Source organism: Quercus suber, unplaced genomic scaffold (genome assembly GCF_002906115.3).
Source record: "Quercus suber isolate HL8 unplaced genomic scaffold, Cork oak 2.0 scaffold_290, whole genome shotgun sequence".
NCBI lineage: Eukaryota > Viridiplantae > Streptophyta > Magnoliopsida > Fagales > Fagaceae > Quercus > Quercus suber.
In genome coordinates this window covers 414,475-436,060 of record NW_027069746.1, presented here as the reverse complement: position 1 = coordinate 436,060, position 21,586 = coordinate 414,475, and the positions used below count along the sequence as shown (strand labels likewise).

At 32.0% G+C, this 21,586-nt stretch overlaps 2 protein-coding genes across 2 annotated transcripts; both read right to left on the bottom strand.

Moving 5' to 3' along the window:
• Positions 1-4,711: 4,711 nt before the first annotated feature.
• LOC111996651 (succinate dehydrogenase [ubiquinone] iron-sulfur subunit 2, mitochondrial) lies at positions 4,712-5,356 on the bottom strand (the record flags this gene model as incomplete). Its single annotated transcript, XM_065782112.1, has 1 exon — positions 4,712-5,356. A coding segment is annotated over one exon (630 nt), but the record flags the coding sequence as incomplete, so codon positions are not given.
• Positions 5,357-9,309: 3,953 nt separating this feature from the next.
• On the bottom strand, positions 9,310-19,862 carry LOC112004002 (chitin elicitor receptor kinase 1-like). Its single transcript, XM_065782126.1, has 17 exons — positions 19,702-19,862; positions 19,359-19,429; positions 15,491-15,601; positions 14,818-14,851; positions 14,615-14,670; positions 14,207-14,240; positions 13,994-14,049; positions 13,838-13,865; positions 13,246-13,710; positions 12,220-12,355; positions 11,730-11,819; positions 11,116-11,209; positions 10,877-11,028; positions 10,720-10,811; positions 10,178-10,283; positions 9,979-10,077; positions 9,310-9,774 (listed from the first exon to the last, which is right to left on the bottom strand). Exons 10-17 carry the CDS (start codon positions 12,340-12,342, stop codon positions 9,667-9,669), a joined length of 864 nt encoding a protein of 287 aa, XP_065638198.1. The 5' UTR covers positions 12,343-12,355; positions 13,246-13,710; positions 13,838-13,865; positions 13,994-14,049; positions 14,207-14,240; positions 14,615-14,670; positions 14,818-14,851; positions 15,491-15,601; positions 19,359-19,429; positions 19,702-19,862; the 3' UTR covers positions 9,310-9,666.
• Positions 19,863-21,586: the final 1,724 nt, after the last annotated feature.

Sequence of the window (21,586 nt, the reverse complement as noted above, 5' to 3'; positions counted from 1 at the left end):
CTCTTACACTATAGTTATAGGTAAGGGCTTCGTTTCTTCATGGGAAAGCATGAGGTGAATTTGTGTAATTTTCCATGGCTTTGCCAAAGTAGCAAGTACAACTAGAAAGACTCTTAAAAAAAAAATACAACTAGAAAGAACACCAATTATTGACTTAGGGAGACACTGTCCCCATCGAAGATAAGAAAAAGAAAAGGGCTTAGGAGGTTGAGGTTGGCGTGTGGATTAGGAAATAGGAATTAGGGGACACGACATAATAGAGATCGGAGATGCGGTATGCCGCGTGGAGTTCGCGTTGGTTACGTGGGCTGGGCTGGGCTGGTGTGTGTTGGTTAGGGTGGGGTCCTCATAGACAGTTGGTTTAGATATGCGACGGGTGGAGCGCTGTGATGATGATGTTCAAGACTTCAAATAGGCGGCTGTGACTTCTATTCATAACAGGCCTATAAATAGTTGACACAAGGACCCCATTAAATCATCATTATAATTTATAATTTTAAAAAATAAATAAATTTATACATAAATTTACATCAAATTTGAAGACCCCTCTTTTGGAAGTATTTAAGCATTAGCCGCAAATTCCAATTTTACATTATCATGCCCAAAACATGATTTACATCAATATATTATTTTATTTGTTTTGTTTTATAGGAATAGATAAAAAAAAAAAGAATGAAATAGAGAGAAATGAATAAATAAATAAGGTTGAAAAATAAAAACTGAAATTTAGATGAATTGTAAATGAAATAATAAAATAGATAAAGTAACTTTTGAATGTGTAAAATATGTATTTTTTTTTTTAAATATCCATATGCAAACACTCTATAGGAAAATAATTGCTGTACTTTTTTTCTTTTTTTTTTTTGAAATCATGTTTATAGTGAATTTAGCTCAGATGACAAAGTATTTTTCTCAAAAAATAAAGAATTTAGAACTTAAACTTTGAACCCATTGGTGACAGAGACAAACTAATTACAAATTGAGGCCTTAAAAAAGTATTATTATATTTTATAAATTAATTTTGACTCAGTAAGATTGAGTCCTATATTGAATGGTACTAAAATTATATTTAATCATAAAAAAAAATTAGCAAATTTTTTCTTGCTAAAAATCTCATTCCCATATTGGTGGTCATAATTAGGATTGAGTTCAAAGACAGCAATATCAATTTCATTATGTTCACATCTATGAGTCATTATAACCTATACGGATTTCAACATATGAAATTTTAGTATTTTAGATAGATAATTGAGTAATAAATATCAAATTTTGAACAATTGTTTTCAATTTAATTAATTTTCTCCATCAAATTACTAACGCTTTAAAGACCTTGAATATTAAATTTTATAAACTAGTTTCTTTTTGGTTGAGAAAGTTATAAACTAGATAGTAGTTATACACTTGCACAGTAATTCTATGTGCAATAAAACAAAGGCACAAAAACCAGTACACGGAATATAACTTAAAAAAAAAAAAAAACAAAAACAAAAACAATAGCATAAAGCCATAAAGTAAATAAATATAATAAACATCAACTTTTTGTTTTTGTTTTTGTTTTGAGAATCAGCCCAGTAGGGCATTAATAAACATAAACTAAAGTAAAGCTGAGCGCTACTTTACCAAAAAGAGAGACTTTATCATTACAGAGAAAAATCACAGCAAAGAAGAAAACAAAACAGAGATAGATAATTAGATATACTATACCAGGGCAAAACTTATTGTTGGCTTGGAGGTGCCGGTCACTAAAATTTGACTGGAGGCTGTGTAGAAGCAAAGCAGATGAGAGAGTTAGGAAGTTTTTGTTATATTTAGATTTTTTTTCACCCAAGTAAATGATAAATATATGCTAGAGATGTTTTCTCTTTTTGTATTTTGAAGGAGTCTGATGACTCTGATTTACAAGGGTTTTTTTTTTTCCTTATATTGCTGATTTTTTTTTTTTGATAGCAGTGCTGATTTGGGAATTTATTTTTGTCGTTTTTGGTGTTTGAATTTGAAGGGACTTTTTTTAAATAAAAAATATCAAAATAAAAAATCAAAATCGGATGAGCTATGAGGGAATTTGATTTTGTTATAGGTTTTTTGGTGTTTGAATTTGAAGGGTTTTAAAAAAAAAAAAAATAGAAAACTCAAAATCAAAATTAAAATCGGATGAGCTATTAGGTTAGGCCAAACATTGGGTCAATGTTTTATTTTTGGGTTTACTTAATGAATTTATTTGAGGTTGGATTAAACCAATAATTTTTTCCCTCAAAATACTAGTGGGCCAATACTTTTATCTCCATGTAATATATCTGTAATTTATCAATTTACCATAAAAAGACAAAAAGAAAAAAGAAAAAAAAAAGCCCTTTACCTCTGACCAAACCATTTATATAATAAAAAATTATGATGATTAGGTTGAAATTTTATTATATTTATATTACGTAATTTATTAATTTATGACTAAAAGACAAAAAGAAGAAGAAGAAGAAAAAAGAAGAAGCAAGGCATGCCCCTTAGCTTCATCATTGAAATCATTTATGTAGGGACTCAATTTGGATTTGACCTTGAATATGAATAGGTTTTCAGCCCAACAAGTCCAAACAATAAATTTGTAGAGAGTGTGTTAAAGGTTTAGACGCTGGCCGTCGTTCACCAAGTATGAACTCTCTTTTACTAAGAAATACTTAGAATTAATTTACAACGGAGAGAATGCTCCTCGGCCCGTGGCCGAGGAGCCCCTTTTCTTCTCTTTCTTCCCCCCCCTTTTTTACTTTACTTGCTTTTCTTATATAGTCTTCATCTTCCTATCCCCTTCTTCCATCTGTTGATCACCCATTCGCCTCCCTTCTGGCCATCCGTCACATCAGAGGCTTTATCAGTACTCAAGTGGTTCACTCTGATTAACGTTGCCCTGCTAAGGGGTTATATCCCCATTAATGCGGTCAGAGGGGTTAGGTGAATGCATTAAGTGCGAATGTGACAGTTTGCTCTGGGCTTGTCCTCTCCCAAAAATTATCCCTAGTATGCCGAGGACGGAGAGGTCCTCGGCGTGGGTCAAAAAGGGACTTTGTCTGAATTAGCCTTGGTTGGTCAGTCCTCCTCGGCGCTGGCCTTGGGCCTACTACGCGATGGGCTGTGGTTGTCAGGCCCACGGGCCCCACAATTTATATAAAAAATTATGCCTATAGCTAGGTTGAAATTTTATTGTATTTATATTATTAAAATAAAAACTATGTTTACCTTTTCCTAAATTATTATCTATATCCATAGTTTAAATTTGTATTCTTACTTATCTTTTTCTCTTTTGAAGTCAAAATCAGAAACTTTCATACATTCAAAAGATGATAAATTCTTGGTTTAAATTGACCGTAAGGCTTAAGGGTAGGAGAAGGAAAGTTGGGCTAAATCAAAACACTTTAGCAAAATCACTAGTTTCACATTACACCCATTTCTGACAAAGTAATCATAATTTAGAAGAATGAATCTTTGAATTTTGCATTATTTGTATTTATATAAAAAATTATGCCTATAGCTAGGTTGAAATTTTATTGTATTTATATTATTAAAATAAAAACTATGTTTACCTTTTCCTAAATTATTATCTATATCCATAGTTTAAATTTGTATTCTTACTTATCTTTTTCTCTTTTGAAGTCAAAATCAGAAACTTTCATACATTCAAAAGATGATAAATTCTTGGTTTAAATTGACCGTAAGGCTTAAGGGTAGGAGAAGGAAAGTTGGGCTAAATCAAAACACTTTAGCAAAATCACTAGTTTCACATTACACCCATTTCTGACAAAGTAATCATAATTTAGAAGAATGAATCTTTGAATTTTGCATTATTTGGAAAGTATTGATATGAGCGATGACAAATATTACTTGAATATTATTACTTCTTTGATATGTATAGTTTATCAATGCAGATTATTTTTCAATGATAGGAGTATATATTTACAAAAAAATAAATGTTCTGAATAATAATTTCATCACTTAATGAGGATGATTTGTTCATTCTTGATCACATATTGGAAACAAAACAACCAATAATAAGGTAGACTAGGGATTTTGAGTACTTGGGTTCGAGTTCCCTCACTTGTAGCATGTTACGACTCTTTATATCTTACTAGCAGACTATTCACCTAACTCATTAACGATTGTGATGTGGAGAGTCTAGAGTGATTAGGGTATTACTATAGTTACACCTAAGTAGGAAAGTCACTCTAATTTCCTTCCTCTAACCACTTTCTATTAAAAAAAAAAAAGGTAAACCAAAGATTTTAAGTGCTTGTTTGGTTTGATTTTCTTTTAAAAAATAGTTTATTTAACTTGTTTATTTATGTACAACTTTTTAAAATTACATTCTTTTTAGGCGAAAAGCACATTTTAGTCCCTACATTTTTAGGCGATTTCTATTTTAGTCCCTAAATTTTATTTTTACCGCTTTTAGTCCCTATCCTGAAAAACGGTTCCGTTTTGGTCCTTGCCGTTACATCAGAAACGGATATTGCTGACGTGACAAACGGCAATAATAAATAATATTTGTTTAATGTCCACGTGGCCTAATTAATAATAAAAAAATATTTTTTGACATTAAAAAATGCCACGTCAGCATATAAATTAAAAAAAATAATTTATTAATTTTAACTAAATAAAAAAAATTAAAAACAGAATAAAAAATTAAAAATTTTATGAATTGAGATCTAAGTGTGTCTTGAACAAGAACAACAAGAACACAAACTTAAACCCAATTACATAAACCCAGAAATTTAAAAAAAAAAAAAAAAAAAAAAAGAACAAAGAAAGAAAAAACACCCATATACACACACTGCCAGTTCCAAATCCAAACCACCACTAACAATATACACTCGTACATCCCATCCAGCTTCGCCCTATCTTTCTTACTCTGCAAAACCTCTTTCCCTTTCGTCTCCGGCGGGTTCTTCCTCTTCAGCCACGGCTCGATGCTCTTGTACTGGTTGTAGAAGTTCGTCATATCCACCACCAAGTCCTTGATCACGAACATGTGCGGCAGCGGCGTGATCATCGAGGCCGACGATTCGGACTCGATCTTCGTGAGGCACACGAGCCCGTTGCAGCCGTCGATGTTCATGGCGCAGGACCCGCAGATCCCCTCATGGCGCGATCGCCGGAACGTGAGCGTGGGGTCCACCTCGTTCTTGATCTTGATTAGGGCGTCGAGGACCATGGGGCCGCAGTCCTTGAGGTCGATCTGGTAGTCTTGGAGCTCCAGCTTCGTCGGGTTTTCCGGGGTCCAGCGGTAGATCGAGAAGGTTTTGAGCGCCGTGGAGGCGCGTGCCTTTTGTTCGACTTGCAGAGCTTCGGCCTCGCTTGCGTGAGCTCGGGCGCATGTTCATTTTGATCTGGAATTTTGTTCATTTTGATCTTCTTCAAGGTATACTTTGATCTGGCTTTAGTTTTTTTTTTTTTTTTTTTTTTTTTATTTCTGGGTTTATGTAATTGGGTTTAAGTTTGTGTTCTTGTTGTTCTTGTTCAAGACACACTTTAGATCTCAATTCATAAAATTTTTAATTTTTTATTCTGTTTTTAAATTTTTTTTATTTAGTTAAAATTAATAAATTATTTTTTTTTAATTTATATGCTGACGTGGCATTTTTTAATGTCAAAAAATATTTTTTTATTATTAATTAGGCCACGTGGACATTAAACAAATATTATTTATTATTGCCGTTTGTCACGTCAGCAATATCCGTTTCTGATGTAACGGCAAGGACCAAAACGGAACCGTTTTTCAGGATAGGGACTAAAAGCGGTAAAAATAAAATTTAGGGACTAAAATAGAAATCGCCTAAAAATGTAGGGACTAAAATGTGCTTTTCGCCTTCTTTTTAATTAAAACTTACATGTCACAACTATACTGTTATCGAGCTAATATTTATTGAAGCCAATTTAACCATAAAAGAAAAAAAGAAAAAAGAAAAGATAAAAAAGCTACGCTAAGTGCAAAACTTTGAAATTAGTAGCAACAATCAATAGCTACGGTTAAACTAAGGGCTGTGGGTGCCTGTTGCACTATTTTAATATTCTTGTGCTAGAGCCTAGAATTCTATCCTTGTTTTTAACATGTTGTTGGGTCTTTTTTAGTTATTTATTACTTTTCTTTTTTATCAAAGAAAATTTTATTATTATTTTATTAATTCCCTTTGTTGTTGGAAAGTGGAGATAGGATGCAACAGCAGCAACGTATCATAATTAATTGGCTAAGGTAAAGCTGTCCATTGAAAAATTTGAGGGTGACGAAAGAGAGCATTTACTTTATTTTCCACTCTGAATTAGATCAATATTAAAATATTTAATGGATGCTAATTGGACAAGTGTGATTGAGTTAGACAATCAAATCTTTCGGCTTTTGGATTGCGACGGTTTTGGATCCAATTCGGCGCAATAGCGACGTGGTGATGGGTCCAAGTTTCCTGTCCTCATCGGTATGGTCGGAGCTATATGTAGATGTAGGGCCAAAATTTGTTAACCACATTTAATAATATAGATAGCGATTGAATGTCGATACAGAGCTTTTTAATTACACATTTTACACACGCATTTGGGCACTAAGCAAAGGTTAGGCGACTTTTTAAAGTTTGACATTTAAAAAAAATAAAATAAAATTTAAAGCAAGAGTAAGTCTGCCCCCAAGAGATTGAAATTGTAAATTTTGATAGCTACGTTAAAGGTAAACATCACCTGGTTCTTTTTTATTTTTTCCAATTTTGAGAAAATAATAAGTATTTATATAAAAAATTATGCCTATAGCTAGGTTGAAATTTTATTGTATTTATATTATTAAAATAAAAACTATGTTTACCTTTTCCTAAATTATTATCTATATCCATAGTTTAAATTTGTATTCTTACTTATCTTTTTCTCTTTTGAAGTCAAAATCAGAAACTTTCATACATTCAAAAGATGATAAATTCTTGGTTTAAATTGACCGTAAGGCTTAAGGGTAGGAGAAGGAAAGTTGGGCTAAATCAAAACACTTTAGCAAAATCACTAGTTTCACATTACACCCGTTTCTGACAAAGTAATCATAATTTAGAAGAATGAATCTTTGAATTTTGCATTATTTGGAAAGTATTGATACGAGCGATGACAAATATTACTTGAATATTATTACTTCTTTGATATGTATAGTTTATCAATGCAGATTATTTTTCAATGATAGGAGTATATATTTACAAAAAAATAAATGTTCTGAATAATAATTTCATCACTTAATGAGGATGATTTGTTCATTCTTGATCACATATTGGAAACAAAACAACCAATAATAAGGTAGACCAGGGATTTTGAGTAGTTGGGTTCGAGTTCCCTCACTTGTAGCATGTTACGACTCTTTATATCTTACCAGCAGACTATTCACCTAACTCATTAACGATTGTGATGTGTAGAGTCTAGAGTGATTAGGGTATTACTATAGTTACACCTAAGTAGGAAAGTCACACTAATTTCCTTCCTCTAACCACTTTCTATTAAAAAAAAAGGTAAACCAAAAATTTTAAGTGCTTGTTTGGTTTGATTTTCTTTTAAGAAATGGTTTATTTAACTTGTTTATTTATGTACAACTTTTTAAAATTACATTCTTTTTAATTAAAACTTACATGTCACAACTATACTGTTATCGAGCTAATATTTATTGAAGCCAAATTAACCATAAAAAAAAAAAAAAAAAAGAAAAGAAAAAAAGCTACGCTAAGTACAAAACTTTGAAATTAGTAGCAACAATCAATAGCTACGGTTAAACTAAGGGCTGTGGGTGCCTCAAGAGCCTAGAATTCTATCCTTGTTTTTAACATGTTGTTGGGTCTTTTTTAGTTATTTATTACTTTCCTTTTTTGTCAAAGAAAATTTTATTATTATTTTATTAATTCCCTTTGTTGTTGGAAAGTGGAGATAGGATGCAACAGCAGCAACATATCATAATTAATTGGCTAAGATAAAGCTGTCCATTGAAAAATTTGAGGGTGACGAAAGAGAGCATTTACTTTATTTTCCACTCTGAATTAGATCAATATTAAAATATTTAATGGATGCTAATTGGACAAGTGTGATTGAGTTAGACAATCAAATCTTTTGGCTTTTGGATTGCGACGGTTTTGGATCCAATTCGGCGCAATAGCGACGTGGTGATGGGTCCAAGTTTCCTGTCCTCATCGGTATGGTCGGAGCTATATGTAGATGTAGGGCCAAAATTTGTTAACCACATTTAATAATATAGATAGCGATTGAATGTCGATACAGAGCTTTTTAATTACACATTTTACACACGCATTTGGGCACTAAGCAAAGGTTAGGCGACTTTTTAAAGTTTGACATTTAAAAAAAATAAAATAAAATTTAAAGCAAGAGTAAGTCTGCCCCCAAGAGATTGAAATTGTAAATTTTGATAGCTACGTTAAAGGTAAACATCACCTGGTTCTTTTTTATTTTTTCCAATTTTGAGAAAATAATAAGAATAAGGAAATCTTACACAGTCACCCTCCAAAAAGACTACAAAATATAGTATCTTGTTTGAGAGTACAATATTTTGGTGAAGATGGCAGACGTGAGAGCACGAAGTTTGATCAATGGACGGCAATCATATTATTCATAACCAAACAATATGCCATATTTACTTGTAAAATGTGATAAATTTGTATATTTTGGCTGCAGACTTCCATTTGGGTTATTCTAAAATTCCCTCACCAAGAAGCAGTTTAAATCTCGTTTGTTATTGTTGTTTAAATAATAGTTTTTTATGTTTAAATTACATTATATGTATTTTTACAAACTTTTTCACCCGCACATATTTCTAAAAAATACAAACAACGTTACTAGAACAACTAAATGAGCCTTAATTTTCTTGTTTGAAGGCTATAGCTACATCTACGTGTGAAAGCCAGAGAGAAAATGAAATACAACATAAACGCCAATGTGTTACTTACATTAGTACATAGATAATAACCCTCTGGAGTTTGGATACAAGAAATGAAACCAACAATATATATCAACTGCGGCAACAAAATCGAAGATTTTTAATGTTCTCTTTGATCTTGTTGTATGTAAGATTTCTGAAACGAATCCTTTGTCATAGCACATGGTGCATTTATCCATAGAAGCTGACACATATAAATCGAAGTCCTATGTTGTATTACATATGATGCCACTAAATTTTATTGTGGCTGATCGAACATTTCGTTCATCTGTGTCTGCCTGTTGGTTTCCTCCAAACGAATGCTAAATTCTCAATGCAACCATGGCCCAGATGCATAGATTCAGCTACTCGAAAGGATGGAACAATTCAAGTAGAAGCTGGAACATTTCTATGCCTAAACATGAATTAATATGCAAAGCAAAGTCATACAAACACCAGGTAAATCACTCCCAATGAATGGTGGCACAGAAAATCTTAAGAGACTGAAAACAAATTGACGTAAACTACCACACAATATCTACATTTCTTCCACCTTTCAAATCTCCTAGGGTACTTCGCAACAGAATTTACAGATGATGAACATATCCGAAATAATTGTTAAGACGACTTTTTCTTCATGAGGTCACTTTTCAAGCCATGCATCGCCAGTTAACATGAGGCTTCATGAGCTTCCTCTTCCAGACATTAGATGGACTAGAGCAGGATTTTTCTTAGAAAGAACCAAAATCTCAATCCTCAGTTGAAGATGAAAGCGACATTAGTGCAACCACTATCAACCTCATGCTTGGCCTTAGTTGAGGATCTTCTTGTGTACAAGCGTTGGCAAGCTCGACCAGCTGCAGCCGAATGAGCCATAAAATCTTTTTAGAAGTAAGATTTTTTTTTTTTTTGACAATTCAATAATTACAACAACAGGGGGGGATTCAAATCCTGGTCCTCCTTATAAAGGAGAATAGGCTATGTCTCTAAGCTATAAGACTCTTGGTAGAAATAAGATCAATAGTCTATAATTTGCATGTTTATTTTGAGTGAGAAATCACCTTACACACACAGTCAAATGGGTAATCATCACCAAGTCTAGGGTCCACAAGTGTATGAAGATATTCTCCTGGGTCAGGCCCGCTAAGCACATTTTTAAACTGCATCATATCATTAGATAAAATTTGGGTAAATTCTCATATAAGCAATTCTTGAACTACATTCATAAATAGTAAGCAGAGGAAGGGCAGAGAAAACAACCAAAGCAACAAGTCCCACTGCCTCCATGCCCGATATTAGTTCAAAGAGGACAACTCCAAAAGCATATACATCTATCTTTGGGGAAATCTTTCCATATTGAGTATATCTGCACACAAAATGTTGCATTCAGTTTAACTGTTTTTGTATAATAAAATGTGGAAAGATCCTTGAGTTCACAATTAGTTTCCTGTCAGTGGTGTCCTGGTAGGCACCAAATGTCATTTTCACAATTTAGGCTCATCCAAAATGTAAAGAATTGTGTGTATAGATACTGTTCCTTATTCTTTGTATGGTCCATATAATGAAGGACAAAGCAATCCTTGCAACTAAACACTGATGAGAAAAAGCTACCTACCATGTCTTGAACATTAGCAATAAAGGTTCAAGAACGAAAGTAAACAAGATTTGAAAGATAACTCAAACATGGATATGTAATACAAATTTCGCCACTTTATAATGTGCAAATGAACAATTTCTGCTTCAAGAGTAAACAAATAAATGAAATGAAAAATTGAAAAACAAAAAAAATAGGAAATTCTTACTCTGGAGACATGTATCCAAATGTACCCGCAAGACTTGAGTTCAGCGAAGCAGTTCCATATTCAGTCAATTTTGTTAGCCCAAAATCTGCAACCTGCTACCAAAAAAGTTTAGAATAATGATGGTGATGTCAGTGCTACTACGTCAAAACAAGCATACCTTTCCCCTGAACTTCTCATCTATTAGTATATTTGCTGATTTAATATCACGGTGGATGTAGACTGGAACGGTATACTCATGGATGTACTCAAGTCCTCTTGCAGAATCCAATGCAATGTTCACTCTAGTAGACCACGGCAATGGATCCCTTCCTGAAAACCAAAGATACAATAATGCAGTCATGAACATACATTAATAGAAATGAGATGTTCAGTAAGCAGATGCATTATCATTCTCACGTGAGCTGTGCAGATGTTGACTTAAGTTGCCATTCTCTATATACTCATAAACTAGGAATAAGGAGCCTTCAACGCAATATCCTATTAAGCGAACCTGCATGAAGTTTAACATAGAACGAAAGAGTCACCTTAAGATAATTGAACGATGCAACTGTTAGTTGGGCAAAATAGGCAACTTGATATTAGCTAAGCACTCACAGAAAGCAAATACTGGTTTCACAAAATGTTCCTAATAGTTATGTATATACCAAAATCTGAAGCCAGCATTTCTCCCAAGCAAAGTGTCATGTCAAAGAGCATATTGGCAAAGAGCTAAAAAAAGTTTATAAGCCTCCAATAACCAATGAAGTTCAAATAATAAAGTAATCCAAATACTTATGCTTGCATATACATTTACTTAGAATATTAATCATCAGTAACTAGTTACAACATGATTGGAAAGGTGCAGAATCCATCAGCTAGAAGATTCTGACTGAGTTTTCTAATGTACAATCTGCTCCTAGTCTCTAACCAAGTTGGCATGATGCCTCAGCCATCAATCGGATTTATTTTGAATTTGAAATCTACCAAAAGAAATTGAAGTAGTGAATAAAATTACAGGGAAAGCATATTACCAGGTTCAAGTGATGAACATTGGTTAAAACCTTCAGTTCAGAAAGAAATTCTTTAGATGCTTGCATATCCATCTTCTTAATTGCAGCTTTCTGCATGATAGTAGGATGAAAGAGTCTGTTAGAATAAATTTTAAATGCTTAAATTTATTATTTCCTAACAGCTTAAGCTTTGGAATAAGTGGTAGTTTATCATGGTATTAGAGTAAATGTGAAAAAATTACAAGGTTTTTGAATTCTCAAAGAGGACTGCTAGTACTACGACATACAACAGTTTGAATTTATATGATTAGATCCTAAAGTTCTGACAGTATGGATGTCTACTCCAAAAATGCCATGAGATTTTATGTGACTTCAGAGATGGCGGTGGACCTTTTGCTCTTACTATGGTGCTTTCAAGCCAATAAGGCTCATGTTACATTATGGTTTGAATGTATATAGGACACCGATTCTGAAGTATGACAGCAAGACAACAATGTAAGATTCAACAAACCTCTCCTCGTAATTCTGCGTAGTAAACAGATCCAAAGCCACCTTGCCCAAGCTTATTATTTAGGCTGAAGTCATCAGTAGCTTTTGCGAGCTCTTCATATGAGAACTCAACAGATTTGTCCATAGTAATGTGAGCCCTGACGAAGGAGCACCAGTAAAAGAAACCGATTCTCAAGCTTTCTTTTGGAATTTTGTACAAAAGCTATGTCATTGCAAGAAAAAACTCATTATATGTGATTATAAATTTTGGCAAAATGTGAGAAACATGAGCTTGCAAGTGATGCATATGGTACACCCATTTGCAATTTTTATGTGTTTTCCTATTGGAACCTTACAAATAGTTTGACCCAATAACAGATGAGTTAGCAAGGCTGTCAAATGATGTTACTAAACAAGCTCTAATTGTAGCCACAAAGAGTAGCTTCACCATTTCTAACCCATATTGCCGCCAATAAGTCCTAGGCAAGAGGTGATAGCCAAGAAACAAGAAAGCAATACAGCAAAACGCACCGAGGGAGAGTCACCTATCTTTGTTGTTTGGCTCTGTTTTTGAAGGCATTTGAGGTCAACATCTAGAAGCATGCCTTATTATCAGGCTTTATTAGAAACACAATTGTGGGTTGGATACATATGGTAAATGGGGTGTATGTTTCATGCATGGAGGCAATACCCAAGACTATGCTTCAACACATCCAATGTGCTATAAAATGAAGGTGTAAACTCTCTTCATTGAAAATTTCTTTATGGGTCTTATGATGCTGCTCAAGAAGTATCTATTCATCCAAATTCTTAATTCTCATAATTTGAGATATAAAAAAAAAAAATGCAATAAATGAAAATCAAAGCATGGAAATATATGCAGAGAAAAGGCATGTTCCAAAAATAAGTTTTGCAACTCATGACAGTTAACTCTTATCATTATTCATATAGAAATGAGAGACACTTAACAAATGATCATTTCAAATTTAAATGTCTCTCTTAAAATAATTAAAATCGATAAGATGGTTCACCAAAGCAAAAATATTACCATGTCTATGTTGAACATACTGGTGTTGGGATACTGCAGGGAGAGTTGATGTCTCCACAACCTCATTCTTCTTCTTCTTCCTTCTATATACCCTCTCATACAGAAAAAATGCCAAAATAGATGCCCCAGCAACTGCTGCTATAGACATGCAAGCAATGGCTCCACTTGAAATACCTTCTTAAAATGCCACCGCAATGTAAGCTTGAAATTATTGGAGTAACAGTTACTTGATTAAATTCACCATTTCTATCAGCTTAAATTTTTGGATCTGATGGTAGTTTATATTAGAGTAACTGATTCTGAACTGAAATCCTATGTCTAGCTTAAACTTTTGAAATAAGTGGTACTTGATCATAAATAACACTAAAGCCCATATTGGCATATAACTTTTGACTCCATACAGCAAAAGGGAGGACAGATAAGAAACACTGAAGAAATTTTCAAGAGAAGACTCAACCACCTGTGCTGCAAAAGAGGGGGGGGGGGGAATGGAAAATTTTATGTAATTGTTAGTCAACTTGAAGAAGTTTTTGAAGCATAAAGCAATAATATAACATTTATTTCAATCTGAGAGCACGTCTAGAAGACTTACCGTAGCGGTGGAAATGTTCCATTTTGATCTGCAAAATAAAAATAAAGCCAAAAGTTTAGAACCATGCAGACGTGAGATGCTTTGAAAAGCAAAACCATATTGCTAAAAATAAATGATACACAAATGGAGTAGGCATCTCAGAGAAGAAAACTCCACCATCTGTTCTGTGAAAGAGAAGGGGCGTCTCAGAGAAGGGATCTCCACCATCTGTTCTGCAAAACAGAAGGTTTTTTGGGGGGGGGGGGGGTGTGGGGGGAAGGTGAGAAGAACAATGTAATGTAATTATTAGTCAACTTGAAGTGTTTGAAGCATAAAGCAATAACATAACATTCATTTCAAACTGAGAGCTTGTCTATATGTTTGACTTACTGTGGAGGTGGTGGTGGAAATTTTCTGCTTTGATCTGCAAAATAAAAGTAAAGCCAAAACTTAAGAATGATTGCTAGCAATGCTCTACCATGCAGTCATGAGATGCTTTGAAGAGCAAAACCATATTTCTACTGATAAAGAATACAAAAGTAGAGTAGATATTAAATCCTAAAATTTTAACCTACATGCTTTAAATTCTAATGCGCAGCAAGGTAACTAAGTAACAATATCAACAAATAAATGCACTTTTAGCCGAAAACTCAGTAGTTTTTTGTTGAAAATTTTTTGCTAAAAGTATTGTAGATAAAACCAAAAGTTTAGAACCATGCAGATTTGGAGAGCAACACCATATTGCTAATAATAAATGATACACAAATGGAGTAGACATCTCAGAGAAGAAAACTCCACCATCTGTTCTGCAAAGGAGAAGGGGCATCTCAGAGAAGAAATCTCCACCATCTATTCTGCAAAAGAGAAAGGGGGGGGGGGTGGTGAAGGAGGTGTGAAGAAAAATGTAATGTAATTATTAGTCAACTTGAAGTGTCTGAAGCATAAAGCAATAATATAACATTCATTTCAAACTGAGAGCTTGTCTATATGGTTTGACTTACTGTGGTGGTGGTAGTGGAAATTTTCTGCTTTGATCTGGAAAATAAAAGTAAAGCCAAAACTTAAGAATGATTGCGAGCAATGCTTCTACTATGCAGTCATGAGATGCTTTGAAGGGCAAAACCATATTTCTACTGATAAAGGATACAAAAGTAGAGTAGATATTAAATCCTAAAATTTTAACCTACATGCTTTAAATTCTAATGCGCAGCAAGGTAACTAAGTAACAATATCAACAAATAAATGCACTTTTAGCTGAAAACTCAGTAGCTTTTTGTTGAAAACTTTTTGCTAAAACTATTGTAAATAAAAGCTAAAAGTTAAATAAAATAAGCTAATTATTATTATTATTTTTTGGTTAAAAGGAACAAGCAATAAAAGAGACAAGGGTGAGTTTAGCATCAATTTTAAGTTTTAGCTTTTAGCTTTTAACTTTTTTGTATATCTTTTTAAAACCGTTTTTTTTTTTCTAGCTTCTTTTCATGTTTTCAAATTTTTTTTAAAGTACAAGTATACTTTAGCACATTTTCATCAAAAAGTTTTTAGCAAAAAGTTAGATAAGTTATTTTCAAATGGACTCTAAGAAACAGAGTCTAGGATTAACTGGGGAAACAAACATCAGAAGTGTCCAAAGATAAAAAAGGAAGAACACAATCAAGGGGAAGGGAGTAATACAAAAGGGGATCCACTTGCCAACAACCCATCCTTGTAAGAGAGTCCACTGCCTTGTTAGCCGCCCTGTATCAATGCTAGAGATTGAAATTACAGAACAATTGAGGGGCATCCCTGCACTCATTAATAATGAGGGAGATTAGTCTGTTTGAAGATTTATTAGTGAGAAGAGAGACAACTTCAGCAATGAGGTTAGCAATTCCCAAGTCCTGAGCCATAAGAATACCATCCTTAGAGCATTAGCATTGGAGGTGTAAAAAACCCCCTTGCTATTTTACCAATCAACACCCCAAAAATCAAGTTTATCTGGGTATGTATCGCTATTTTTTTTAGCAACCATGAATAGTGAGTTCTGAAATATATAACCTACTATTCATGGGTTGTAAACATTAAAAAAATATATTATTGAAGAGAAGAGAGAGAAACAAAGAGGAAGAGAGGTAAGAGAGATGGAAGAGAAGAGAGAGAAACAATTTTTTTTTTAATTTTTTTTTATATTATTTGATTGTGTTGTTTATTTTATTTGATTGGATTGTATGTAAAAATAAGAATTGGATATTAGGTGTATTGTTTAATAAGTTGGTAAAATAGATAAAGTTGTATTTGAGAATGTAAGATAAGTCTTTTTTAACATCCTTTGATGTGAATGCTCTTAAGGCCAACAATTTCGCAATTAAAGAAGAGGTACTCCCAAAAAATCTAGAAAAACCTCTCGGCTACTCTCCATTAGAGTTACGAATTAGCCCAACCCTACTAGCTAATCTATCTATCTATCTATATATATATATAATTGAAACCTTTAACTTTTTATTGATTTCTCAAGAACTTGTCACATCATTATCATTATTTTTAAATAAAAGTATTTTTGTTTAGTCCATACTTAGCAAAGAGTGAAACTCTATCTCTCTAACAAGTTCAACTTAAACGCAAACCTATCATTATCATTTTTTTAAAACAAAATTATTTTTGTTTAGTCCAAACTTAACAAAGAGTAAAACTCTATCTTTTTAACAAGTCCAACTTAAACTTGATAATTTATCTCCAAATTTGTGAGGTTAATCATGAGCATTATAAAAGAAGTGCAAACCCCAATATATTTTTTTTAAAGCCAAGTAGAGGTATGAGCTATTCTTCTGTTATTTCCTTCTCCTCTACTTTGTTTTTAAAAAAAAAAAAAGATTTTATGGTGTTTCATGTATTTTCTTAAAAGCAATTTTCATACATGGACCACCAAACTCTCTTTAGTTGTTTTTTACAAGACAAAAAAACTTGCAATAATTGAAATTTAAGGTTGTTGCTACTGTATGTCTTTGTTTTACCTCACGATATAAAAGTATGTTAATTTCTTGGGCAGAAAGCTTATATATGATATATTAAGAGGAGGTATGGCTTTCATTATTTCAACGTGGGCTCCTACTCAACATTTTTTAGCCTGGGCCACATGCTAATAAGGTTCATTTAAAGTTTAGATTTGTTAAAATTTAAAATTTGTTGCTTTATGGGTTTGTGTACTTTTTTTCTTTTTCTTATTTTCAATAACTTATTTTTTAATTATATATCATTTTTGGCGTTTTTGAAAGTTTTAACATCTAAATTTGTATAGTCATACACACACACACATATATATTTAAAATTTGTAAGTTTTGAATCTTTTGATTCATTTCAATAGTTATAGCCATGGATTATTCTTCTGAATGTAACCTATATTTCTTTTATATTTCTCTACTGTTTAGTCGTATATATTTTGTTTTGTTTCAATAATTTCTAAGTAGTGAATCGTTTGATTCTTTAATATTTTTTAGTCTTTCAGAAGTTTTAAAATTTGAATTTTTGAATTATTTTTTTGTAGTATCTGAAGCTGTCTGACAAATTTTTTGTAAGCTATTGCACGTTCAAGCAATGACTTTTTCATCAAATTGTAACACAAATTGAAATCATACAAGAGCAAATCATATAATAGTATAGTTTCTTAATCAATTTAAAATTTTATAAAATTATTTTAGTTTACCTCACAAATAAAGTAGGTTCTCATGCATAGCATGAGTTAACGACTAGTTATTATTAGGCGAAAAGCACATTTTAGTCCCTACATTTTTAGGCGATTTCTATTTTAGTCCCTAAATTTTATTTTTACCGCTTTTAGTCCCTATCCTGAAAAACGGTTCCGTTTTGGTCCTTGCCGTTACATCAGAAACGGATATTGCTGACGTGACAAACGGCAATAATAAATAATATTTGTTTAATGTCCACGTGGCCTAATTAATAATAAAAAAATATTTTTTGACATTAAAAAATGCCACGTCAGCATATAAATTAAAAAAAAATAATTTATTAATTTTAATTCAGCAATATCCGTTTCTAATGTAACGGCAAGGACCAAAACGGAACCGTTTTTCAGGATAGGGACTAAAAGCGGTAAAAATAAAATTTAGGGACTAAAATAGAAATCGCCTAAAAATGTAGGGACTAAAATGTGCTTTTCGCCTTATTATTATTATATTTGCTAAAAATACTATAAAAGAAGTTAAAAGAAAAAGAAAAATATAATAAATGTTGAACCAATAAATAATAAAGGGGGTGTTTGGTATCAGTGTTTAAATAACAGTTTTCAGTGTTTAAATTCTGAAACACGTATTTCCACAACACTTTTTAACCCACACATATTTCCACAACGCTTAAACAACAATATTAGAAATCTCTAACCAAACGGACCCAGAGTTACGGTTGGCGGAAACACCAATATTACCATTGCCAATGGTGAGTGGTTACTTTCAACTTAGGTTGTATTTGGCATTGGGTTAAAAATTCAGTTTTTTTTACTATTTAACTTATTTTTACTACTATTCAGCTTATTTTTGCTACTATTTATAGGTCCCATTATACTTTTTTGTACTATTCATGGATCTAACTATACTATTTCAGCTACTTTTTAGCTTTATCAATGGTACTTTCAGCAAAAAAAATTTCAATTCAGCAAAATAAGCTGTTACTAAACGGACTCTTATTCTGATTTTTCGCTTATTTAGCTTATTAGTGGGACCCAATATGGGACCTCTAATCAGTAAAAGAAATAAGCAAATAGTGAAGGAAATAAGCAAAAAAAGCCAACTTTTCATCCTCTTAAATGTACCCCTAGTCTGTTGAAAGTGACATAACTTGTAAAGCCAATAAGTATGGGCAAAATTTGCTGAAAATCATTTTAGAAAAATATTAGATAAATAGCACGCGTTTGAGTTTATTTAGTTAGTTGGACTATTTTTGAAACTTGAGTTCTAACTCAAAATCGAGTTTCACAAACTTGATTTACTCTTAGATTCATCTGATGTGGATTTAAAAAAAAAAAAAAAAAAACACGTGGAACTTGAGTTCCTCGATATTTTTTTTTCCCGCTTGGAACTCGAGTCTAGCAAACTCGAGTTCCTTGCTGGTAATTTTTTTTTTTAATCCATGTCAGATGAATCCAAGAGTAAATTGAGTTTGGAAAACTCGATTTTAAGTTGGAACTCAAGTTTAAAAAACAGTCCAACTAACTAAATAAGTTCAAACGCATGCTAATCACCAAATTTTTTCCAAAAAATGTATTATTTACCCAATTTTGCCCAACAAGTATGTGTCAAGTGGTACATATTCCATCTCAGATGGTGTTATGATCGGACAGAGGGAACCTAGCCTAGATCAATGGGATGTTATGTTAAGTCAAGACATGGGAAACCTAATCTAAATCTATGGTATACACGTGTTATTGAGTCCAAAGGGTAGGACCATGTTATTGAGTCATGGACCTCTCTAACTTTTTAAAGTCTTCATTGACAGTGGCAAAGGAAATCATAAATAATCTAAAAGTTTACAAAAAAATAATAATTTGACTTACCGGTTTGAGCCCGGCACTCTCCTTCGTCTGGCAAAAACTTTGTATTTCTGGAGTATCTATAACATTTAGATCTGCAATGGTAAAAATAAATACTATCTTAATAGTCCTAAAATTCAATTTTTAAAACTAGTTAAGAAAAAAACTCAAGAAAATTTTGAAAAACGTTTTTAGCTCATAATCTCTCCAAATACAAATAAAAAAGAGAGAAAGAACTTAAAAAAAAAATCCCTTCAAAATTAGGATCAAGACTCCTCCAAATATACGAAAGAAAATCTTTATATATCTCTCATAGCTGCCGTTTGCCACAAAAAAAAAAAAAAAAAAAAAAAAAAAAAATCCTTACACCGCCAATTCTGCTGTGTATATCGCTCAAATCCGCCCCTGTTCCTTCTCATCCAATCAACTCCAGTTGATCCAATCCGCAACAGAGGGCGACTGGTGTCCAGTTGATCAAATTATGAAGCTCTTTCTCGTACTGTCAATCACTTTATCATAATTGTGGTGTAGTAGCAGAAACTGTCATTATATTTGACAATAGTTTCATGGGTAATTATTATATAAAGATATTGAGATAATTATTTTTTTTTGTTTGATTATGTACACTGCACTCATTAAATTTTTTTAAAGGATACATAACCAGATTAAAATTTAATATTTATGTTTTCAAAGTATTAATAGTAATTTATATGAAAAATTTAGTACTATGAAAGATAGTTAAAAAAATTTAATTCAAAATTAATTATTAATAATTTGGAACTATGAAAGAATATCGGGCACAACTTTCCTTACAGTACGTTTGGTACACTGTAATAATTACTACATGGGAATAGAAATAATTATTATAAAAAATACATTAAGTTAGAATGTAATAAGTATTACTATTCATTAGTTTGATGACCATTTAGGAATAGAATATTGAATATACCCACAATTTAGTAGAGTATAAAAAGAAGACGTAATTAAATTATTTTTAAGTCAAATTTTCTAAAATACACTTATTTTAAGGTGTTCAAAATAAAGCTAATAATTAACAACAAAGAAAATTTATTTTCTTTCCTTTTGAAGATGTGGCAACTAATAGCTTTTTAGGAAACTTTTTTAAAAAGTTGTTACACAAGGTGAATGAATAGATATTCAGTATTTTTGAGAATGAATAGTTATTCTTCATTTTAAAGAATAGCTATTTATAAGGAATAACTATTCATTGTAATAAAAATATAACCAAACAACCGAATAGTTATGCCATAGAAATATCTATTATATTATAGTGTCTATTATAGTATATTAAATGTGCCCTTAAGGTTTTATTTGAGAGTTCATAAAAAAATGAAATTAAATGTATTTAAGTAGAGGAATTAATTGGAATTGACTATTGAATAATCTTGTTTGAATATTTTAAAATAAATTAATAGAAAGAAATGGAAATGAATGAAATGTAAATAACATTGTTTGGAAGTAACATTAGAATGAAATCTATATATATATATATATATATAGGCAAAGCTCAGAGAAAGTCAAATTATAAATTCAAATTAGAATCAAATTTTGCACCATTTGTCTAGATTTATGCGGGGATCATATCATAATTATCATTTTAGGTGTTCAATTTAGAAATGAGAGAAGATCCAATTAGATTTTTAATTTTGCGCCACATGTCCCATCTAAGGTTTTTAATTTTCGTGCCAAATAAGTTATTGTATCAATTTGATTTCTTAATTTTGTTGCGGTATTTATCACACATTGCAAAAAGCAAGGAGTCAAATTTTTGTTTTTAATAAATGCAATGAATTTGGTGCTCGTGCGTGTGTTAATTTTGTATAAAGATGGAATGTCGAGGAATTACATTTGTGATTGTCAGAAATTATGCAATTTGAGCAGCAGCTATGGCTGAAGCCTGAAATCCAGGCATAAGTCAATTCGATTCGCACAAAAGGGTCCTCCATGAACAACACATTAGTCCCCTCTATTTTGCCATCTAATTGCTAATATTTATCTCTCTAACTTTTCTTATTGATTTGCTGATCTTTATTTGAAAAATTCCTTATATCGTTGTGGCTCAAAGGCTACCTTTTCCATTTAATTTAATAATATGCTATCTAATATCTAATCTTTCTCTCTCTAACTTTTCTCATTGATTTGTTAATCTTTCTTTGAGGAATCCCTTCTATCTTTGTGGCAAAGGCTACCTTTTCTTTGTTTGTCTAATTTAATAATATATACTATCATAT

Excerpts from the sequence above, each read along its gene's own strand:
- LOC112004002 (XM_065782126.1), bottom strand. The coding sequence starts at position 12,342 with ATGGACAAATCTGTTGAGTTCTCATATGAAGAGCTCGCAAAAGCTACT. Across the intron at positions 10,812-10,876 it reads ATGAGAAGTTCAGGGGAAAG|GTTGCAGATTTTGGGCTAAC; the intron begins GTATGCTTGTTT and ends TTTTGGTAGCAG. Across the intron at positions 10,284-10,719 it reads TTTGGATACATGTCTCCAGA|ATATACTCAATATGGAAAGA; the intron begins GTAAGAATTTCC and ends TTTTGTGTGCAG.